At 67.0% G+C, this 7,853-nt stretch overlaps 1 protein-coding gene across 1 annotated transcript; it reads right to left on the reverse strand.

The window, feature by feature from the left end:
* Nucleotides 1-413: 413 nt before the first annotated feature.
* Nucleotides 414-3,953, reverse strand: NKX1-1 (NK1 homeobox 1). The gene is made up of 2 exons (XM_043905826.1): nt 3,503-3,953; nt 414-1,453 (listed from the first exon to the last, which is right to left on the reverse strand). The coding sequence occupies exons 1-2, from the start codon at nt 3,951-3,953 to the stop codon at nt 597-599; spliced, it is 1,308 nt and encodes a 435-aa protein (XP_043761761.1). The 3' UTR covers nt 414-596.
* Between the last annotated feature and the right edge of the window lie 3,900 nt (nt 3,954-7,853).

Consider the following 7,853-nt stretch of genomic DNA (forward strand, 5'->3'; position numbering starts at 1 on the left):
GGGGCCGAGGCGCAGTGAGACAGGAGCACCAGGCAGGGGCAGACCCAATCCCTGCTGCGGCCCCGCCAGCCCTGGCAAAGTCCCCGCGACTTTCCTCATCCCCGGGCGCCCCCCGCGGGGGGAGGGGAAGAGGAGGTCCGGAGGCTTGGGGGACTTTAGGAGTAGGGAAGGCAGGGGACCCGGTTCTCTGGGGCTGGAGGCTCCACGGCGAAGGTGCCCAAGCACGTGGGGGAACTCGGGGCGCAGGACGTGCCAGCCTGGCCACGGGAACCCGGGCCGGCGGGGAAACGGGGGCCCACGGCTCGCGCGGGGTCCAGCACCCTGGGGCGCCTGGGTCGCGCCGAAGTCCCCCCGGAAGGGCAGCGAGGAGCCTGAGGGACGCGGGCCTCCTTCGGTTTATTGATTGGGTAGAGTTCGGCAAAGTGCTTCCGAGCGGACCGAGCTTGGCCCCAACGCACGCGGACAGTCGTTTATAAATTTAAAACTCTTCTGTAGCAACCGGCTATATACAGAGTCAGCGACCGCGGCCTTGCCAAAGAGCCAGCCCGCGGGCGCCCTCGAGTCCTCGGGCCGCCCGGCCGGTCCCGCGGCCGCGCTCAGAGGTGCGGCGCGTAGAAGGCTGGCGCGCCGTAGGTCTGCGAGCCCAGCACGAAGGGCGAAAGCACCGCCGGGCTCGACAGGAAGGGCAGCTGCGCGGCGCACACCAGGCCGCCGGGGCCGTGCGCCGGGTACCCCGCCGGGCCGTGCATTGCGAGCGGCGCGCCCATGGGCGGCGACGGGCTGAGCGGGCTGAGGCCGCCGGGCAGCCCTGCGCCTGGCCCCGCGCCCGAGCCCGCGCCCCCGCCGCCGCCGGTCGGCGCGCTGGTGTCGGCGCCCGGGTTCTGCTTCTTCCACTTGGTACGGCGGTTCTGGAACCAGATCTTCACCTGCGTCTCGGTGAGGCTCAGCGACAGCGCCAGGTTGAGACGCTCGCACACCGACAGGTAGCGCGTCGCCTTGAACTTGTTCTCCAGCGCCACGAGCTGCTCGTAGGTGAAGGCGGTGCGCGCGCGCCGCGGCTTCCCGGACTTTGAGTCGGAGCCCGTGCGCTTCCGCTTGGGCTTCGCGGCCGCCGCCGCCGCACCCTGCGAGGCCGTCCCTGCGCCCCCAGGCGCCGCCGCCGCCGCGGCTCCCTGCGGGCCCGGGGCTCCGGGCGAGGTCCCGCGGGGACCCGGGGCCGCGGCCTCGTCGACGGCGCCTGAGGGTGCCTCGGCTTCTCCCTGGCAGCCCGACCCGCGGGCCCCGAGGCCGCCGCCGCTGCCGCCTCCCCGCGCCTCCGCGCCGCGGGCCGCCTCGTCCTCGTCGTCGTCGTCGTCGGGCGCCTCGTCACCGCTGTCCGCGCTCGGGCTGCGGCCGCCACCACTGCTGTAGCCGTTGGCCTCCGCCTCGTCCGCCTTGCAGGGGTCGCCGGCGTCTGAGGGCCGGGCGGGGCGGGAGGACAAGACAGTTAGGACCGGCGCGCTCCCTTCCGCGCTCGTCCCCGCCGTCCCGCGCCCGTTTCCATTTCTTCTCTGCCGCCTCCCCGGCCCCGGGCGCTCTCGTTTCCCTGCCCGCTCCCTCTCTCCTCCCGCGCCCCGCGCGCCCCGCACCCCTCCTCTCCCGCGGCTCCTCTTCCCGCAGTCTCCCGGGTCCGCGCCTTTGCCCGAGCGGGGCGGACCGGGCCGCCGGGTTTACGGCGGGGGGAAGGATCCCATCGATCCGCGGGTCAGATACAAACTTAATTAAACTCATTTTGTGTAATGTACAAACTAGTTAAACGGCCATTTAATTTATTTCGGCGTATATTACCCTCCAATTACCGCAAGGCTCCGGGCCAGCCAATTACTGAGCATTTAAGAGTGGGCCGGACCAGAGGCCTGGGGTGAGGTTGGAGCCCGCTGCCTGAGGCGATTTCGGGGGACCAAAAACGCTGCCCTGGATCCATCCCTACCTCGAGCCTTGGGGCCTAGAACTTGGCCCCTGGGCTGAGGACCCAGCAGGCCTGGACTGGGCCTGACCGGGAAATCCCGGCCTGGGTGGTGGGGGTCCAGGGCAGCGCTGAGATCCCGGGGATGGAGTCCCTGCTTGGCCTGTCTGAGCAGCAGCCCGGGATCCTCCAGGCAGAGGCCCGCAAGGTGGCTGCAATCCGAATCTCAGAAATTTGAAGGACGGCGTCTGACCTGGTGGCGGCCTGGCGTGGGGTTGGGGAGTTTCTATGCAGCCCCGGCTCCACAGGTGGTCGTACAACCAGGGAAGAAGCCAGGACAGCCCCCAGCACTGTGCCAGGCGGTGGGGCACCAGGCCCCGTGAGGACAGCACCGAGAACTGGAGAATAAAGGACAAATGCAGTCCTGGGAGACTCCTCCAGGGTGACCACAGAGGCTGCCCGGAGGCGGGCCTCCAGGTCCCCAGGTACCCCTCGCTGCAAGCAGAGACTGTGCCAAGATGAGCCCGAGAGTACTTTGCTCCTGTTCTGTCCAGGGCTGGACTGAGGAAGAGGGGGCCTGACCGCTCCCTCCCTGAACCCGAGAAACTGGGCCTTCTGACTGTTCCCCATTAGAGTGGAGGCTCTGTGTGGAAACTCCCAGAACCTCGCCAGGCGGGAAGCCTGAAGGGTCCCCTCCAGTTCGCCCGGGTGTTAGTCCAGCTCTGAGTGTGCCCCAAACTGGAGACCCCTCTCCTGGAAAGGCCCCCCAGCCCTGCCCGCCCTGCGCACCTCTCCCTGCCAGGCAGAGGGCCCGGGAAGTTGGCTGGAGGAAGGGCCAGGGGAGGGGGCACCGAAAGCAATCAGGAGCCGGTCGAATGCAATTCTCGATCAATAGCGGCCCCTAATAAGTGTAATAGGTTTTAATCGAGTAATTATCCGAATTTTGACCCTATAATTTAGATGTTCGGGGGGAGTTTGCAAGGTGCTTGAAAGAGATATGCATGCAGCCGTAATGGGATATCGACCGGGCCGCGGCTCGGGCCGCCCCATTAGCGGTTGCTTTCCGCCGCTAAGCACATTTCCCCTTAACTGTAATCGAAGGGATTTAATTGTTTTTCCAGAGATAACCAGCGTTTTGTCACAATTAGTCTGATTTGTCCCCCCAAAAAATGAGAGAGAAAGAGAAAGAAAAAAAAAAAGGAAAAAAATGAATGGAGGGCGGGGGCCTCGCGAGGCTGCGGCGGGAGTGGGGAGGTCACGGCGTGCGAGCCCGCCATGCCCAGGGCGCGCAGTAGCCAAACCTGCGCCGGCCGCGCGGCCCGCAGCCCTGCGCCCGGCCCGGGGAGCCATCTGGAAAGCACCGGGCGGTGCGGGCCGGGAGTCCGGGTCGGACGCAGGCGGCGGGCGGGCTGGTGCGGGCCCCGCGCGCTGCGAACTTTCCCACAGAGCCCTGGCGCCGGGCCGGCCAGGTTCGCCGAGGGGTCCCGGGAGCGCGAACGCGTAGCCGCGGCCCGTGCCCCTGCCCTGGAGACCCGGCGCCGGCCCTGTCGTACTCACGCGGCGGCTCAGCTCCGGTCCCAGCTCCAGCTCCGGCGGCGACGAGGGCGCGGCGCTCCAGCTCCTCCGAGCGCGGCGGGCGTCCCGGGGCGGCGGGGGCCGGGACGCACGGGGCGCAGGCAGCGGGCGCCACGGGGCCCAGCAGCACACAGCGGCGTCTTCTGCTGTTGAACTTGTTGGGGTCCAGTATGTCCAGCACCGAGAAGGAGGTGGGGCGCGGCGGCGGGCCGGGCCGGGCCGCGCCAGCCCCCTCGGGCGCCGCGGGCACCGTGTCGCTGGCGGCTAGCGGCGGGGCTCCGGCTCGCGGGAAGGCAGGCAGTTCCGCGCGCCCGTCCATGGCGTCCCGGGCGGCGGCGGGCGCGGGCGGTGCGGGCCCTGGGCCTGGCGCGGGCGGCGGCGGCGGCGGCAGCGCGGGGCCGTCCCCGGGAGCTGCCGGGCCGCTCGCGCTCATGCCGGCCTCCCGCCGCGTCGGCCGCTCGGGCCCCTCCGGCTACTGGGCTCCCATCCCCGGCGGCCCGGGCGCCGCCGCTGGGTCCTGCGCCGGCGGCCGCGGCTCGGCTCGCGCCCCGGCTCGGTCCCCGAGCCGCCCCGCGCTCGGCCGGTGCTGCTGCCGCCGCCTCCGCCGCCGCCTCAGGCGCCCGCCGCGCCGGGCCGGCTCCTTTATGGCGGCCCCGCCGGCGGCGCCCACGCGCCCACTCGCCGCACACACGTGCGCCCGCCGGCGGCCGCGGGCTCCGCCGCCCTCGTTAGCGCGCGCGCCTAATTGGCTGCGAACGGTCCCGGGCGGAGGAGGCGGGCCCCTCGCGGGACACACGGACGGCACCCCGGGCCCGACCGACAGACGCGCAGCCCGGGGACAAGTGCGGTGCGCGAGAGGCTGTCGCGGTTCGCTTCGCTTCCGCTCGTCCGGAAACGCCGCCGGCCCCCCAGGCTTGGGGCGGGGGGACGCAGCCCCCTTAAATAATTGCGGGGGCCCCGGGGCGCGCCCGGCGAGTTGGCTGGGGCATCCCAGCGGCTCGCGAGGCTGCCGCGCCCCTCGGCGGCTGGGCGAGCCGTGCGGTCCCCACGGACCGATCCCCGGGATCTTGGCCGCGTCGTCAGCCCTCTCCCGGGCGTTTCGCGGGCCTCAGTCCCGCCTCCCTCGTCCCTCTGCTCTCGAGTCTCCCGGTCTCGCTCGCTTAGCGACTCGGGCCGGCGTCCCCTCACGCCCCCGCCCCCTTCGCGCCGTCAAATTAGGGCCTGGCCTCGTGTCCGCGCCGGGGGCGGGGCCGACGGCCCCCGGGGTCGCTCATCAGAAGTGGAATCGAACGCGGGGACGGCCGGCTGGGCCTCCCGTCCCCGCCCCAAAACAGGGGCCGAAAAGCTCGTGCCCAGGGCAGGAGGCTTACACAAAAATCGATAGCCTCCTGGAAGGGGAGACAGAACCGCAAACTCCCCTCCCCGCTCCCGGAGAAGTCCTTCGGTCCGGGTGTTACGTGTGCGTTTCTCCACACCGCGAGGTGCGCACCGCCCGGCCCTGCGGCCCTCGGGGGGCCGGCCCGCGTCGGAGGGCGGGCCGCCGCTCTCTCCTCCCGGCGCCCGCCGATGAGCACACAGGCCGCCGCGGGACCCAGGTGGGAGCCGGCGGTGGGAGCGCGCGTGCAGGGTCCTCAGGGTGTGCGCTGTTGGCGGCGGGGTGTGCGCGCGGGCGTGTGCAAGAGCGGTGTGCGCCGCCCCTCACTGCGGTCCCCGGAGCCTGCTCTGCACACAAGGACGGGTCCTTTGCAATTACCGCGGGCAATGATCCTTTGGAAGCAGAAATTAAAAGTTGGGAGAAATAATGGGGGACCGATTGGCTGTAATTTGGGCCAAGCTCGGACAGGCTGATCCTCAGGGAGGTGGGGGCGGGGTGGGGGGATGGGGAGGCCAGACGTCCCCTCCCCCAGCCCTTCCCCTCCCCCGCGTGCTGGTCCGTCCGGAGATTCTAATCAGACCCACAACACTGTGTCCTTCCTTGCCAGGACTTGATTATTCTTTATCTTTAAATTATAAATCACCTCTGGGGGAAGGAGGGTGGATAATCTCTCATCACAGAGAGGTAATTATCTCCTTCCCACCCCCACCTTCCTGGAGGGACTCTTAGGCTCTCTCCACCCCTCCCCCAGCAAAGTTTGAACATAGATGCGCACACCCATTCGCACGCACTCACACACTTGTTCACCAGCACACACCACACACAGGCACAAATTCATTCAAGAGCACCCAGGCACGAAAAGGCAGTCACATCCCTGCAGCCAGCCTCACCCCCTGCCCGCCGGCTCCAAGCTGGCCTTGGTGCCCCTCCACTCTCTCCATGAGGAGGGGCACGCTGTCCCTGCCCCCTGAGCTACTGCTCAGAGCCCACCCCACCCCCAGGCACAGCTGCTGGGCAGTCCTGGGCCCTGACCTGGTTCTGGGTGGCCGAGGCTCAGAGTGAGGCAAGCCCCTGGAGGGCACGCTCACACACCATGCCTGGCCCCACCGCAGGTCACCAGGCGAGGCACACACACCGCAGTCAAGACCCCCAGCCTTTGCTGGGTGGGCGGAGGGCGGGGCGGGCAGGAGCCTGCGCTCACTCTGGTTACACGCTCATGTGAGGAAGAGAGATGTGAGCTCTCTTGGTACAACTTTCATTCCACACGAGCACACACACACATGAAATGACGGCCTGTATAATGTAGATGTAGTGTAATGTATGGTGATTATCACTAAAGCACAGTAAACAGAACACAGTATATTACATACGATATGTAATAAGCCTAATGGAATACTATACCAGAACAGACAACCACGCGTGCTCCTCTCCAAAGGACATGCGCACACTCAGCGCAGCAAAGCGCTCTTGCCCCGAGAGGTGCGGGCTGGTCCAGGCCGAGGGCCACTCGGATGAATGGCATGGATGGAAGCCCTGTGCCTGTCCCAGAGTGTGGAGATCCTTCCCGCCCCTTCTTCCCTGCCCCTCAGCGTTCTGCTGGGAGCTTCGGCAGGCAGGCAGGGAAAGGATCTCGAAGTCTGCAGCGTGCAGCCCAGAGCAGTGTGGGGCGATGGTGTGGGGGGGTCCTCCAGAGTACACGGGGGACCCCAGGATGCTTCCCCATGGGAAGCTGTGTGTGGACAGGGGTGGGGATATGGTCGCGTCCTCTCCCGCCCCACCCCTCCCCCATCTCTAAGGAACGGCCGTGGTCATGGAGATACACAGTACACCCTCCTCTACCAGACCTGGAGACGGCCTCCCATCTCCCCAACTTCAGCTCAGAGCGTCTGGGGCTATAAAGACGTCCTTTTGCTCCTAATCACAATTGATTGTCAATTAGAACCTCATTTGTGCAATCTTTGCCCATCTGCCATATCGGGTTATCTCCAAGCCACCAGCTTCACTTGCGGGAGCCCCAGGTGGGCAATGACAGGTGAAATCAGGGCTTGACGTGGGGATGGCTCCACCTGCCTGGTGGACAGGAAACCCCCCTCATTACTAAGCCCCACACTCTGCACATCTGTCAGGACCAGAGGGGGTCACTGGTGGGTTGGGAGGGGGAGTGTCAAGGCTGGAACCAACATGGACAAAGTTAGAAATCTGGGGAGAGACTGGTGATAAAAGGCCTTCGAAGTGTGGATGAGGGCTGAGATTATGTGGAAGAGGGGAGGGGAGGGAGGTGCCTGAGGGAGCTGGGGGAGCGCTGAGGTCTCAGTCCTCTCACCTGCCAGCATCCTCGCGTTTGGCCGGCTTGGATGCGTCAGCAGGAGGAGCAGCCCCCCATCGCTGCCACTATCCCTTCATGCGTTTGTGAGCCCCCCCCCTCAATTTTTCATCTGTGAGTTGTGGGAGTTGGATCCCATGTGACCTCTAAGGTCCCCATATCCTCCCCTCAAAGGACGAAGGATGACAGAATTAACAGCCTTCACTGTACATGGTGGTGGGGGGCGGGGGGAGCTCCCTTCTCCTCTTGCAGCTGGAAGAGCAGCAGTGCTTGGGGGTCTCCAGGGCACATGGATAAACAACCCCCGCTTTGAGTGATGTTTGGTTCATGCAAAACACACCCCACCCCAGACGGCCCAGGATCCTCCCAACATCTCCATGAGGGACGCAGAGCAGGGGTGACTCCGTCCGCAGACCAGTGCTTCAGTCCCTGAGTCCGGACTGGGTCCTCTGCTGGCACTGCGGCCTCTCTGAGTGGGCTCCTCCCGGGGGCCTGTGGGGAGGATGCAGGCGGCAGAGGCGGAGGCTGGCCACAGAAGGCTCTGTGCGCCCTCCCCCTCCTATGCACCCCCAAATACCCTCCGGCAACGGCTGTGGGTCACCTGAAGTTTGGCAAATGAAAGGGGAACTCTCTGC

The sequence above is a fragment of the Cervus elaphus genome, chromosome 6 (genome assembly GCF_910594005.1).
Source record: "Cervus elaphus chromosome 6, mCerEla1.1, whole genome shotgun sequence".
Lineage (NCBI taxonomy): Eukaryota > Metazoa > Chordata > Mammalia > Artiodactyla > Cervidae > Cervus > Cervus elaphus.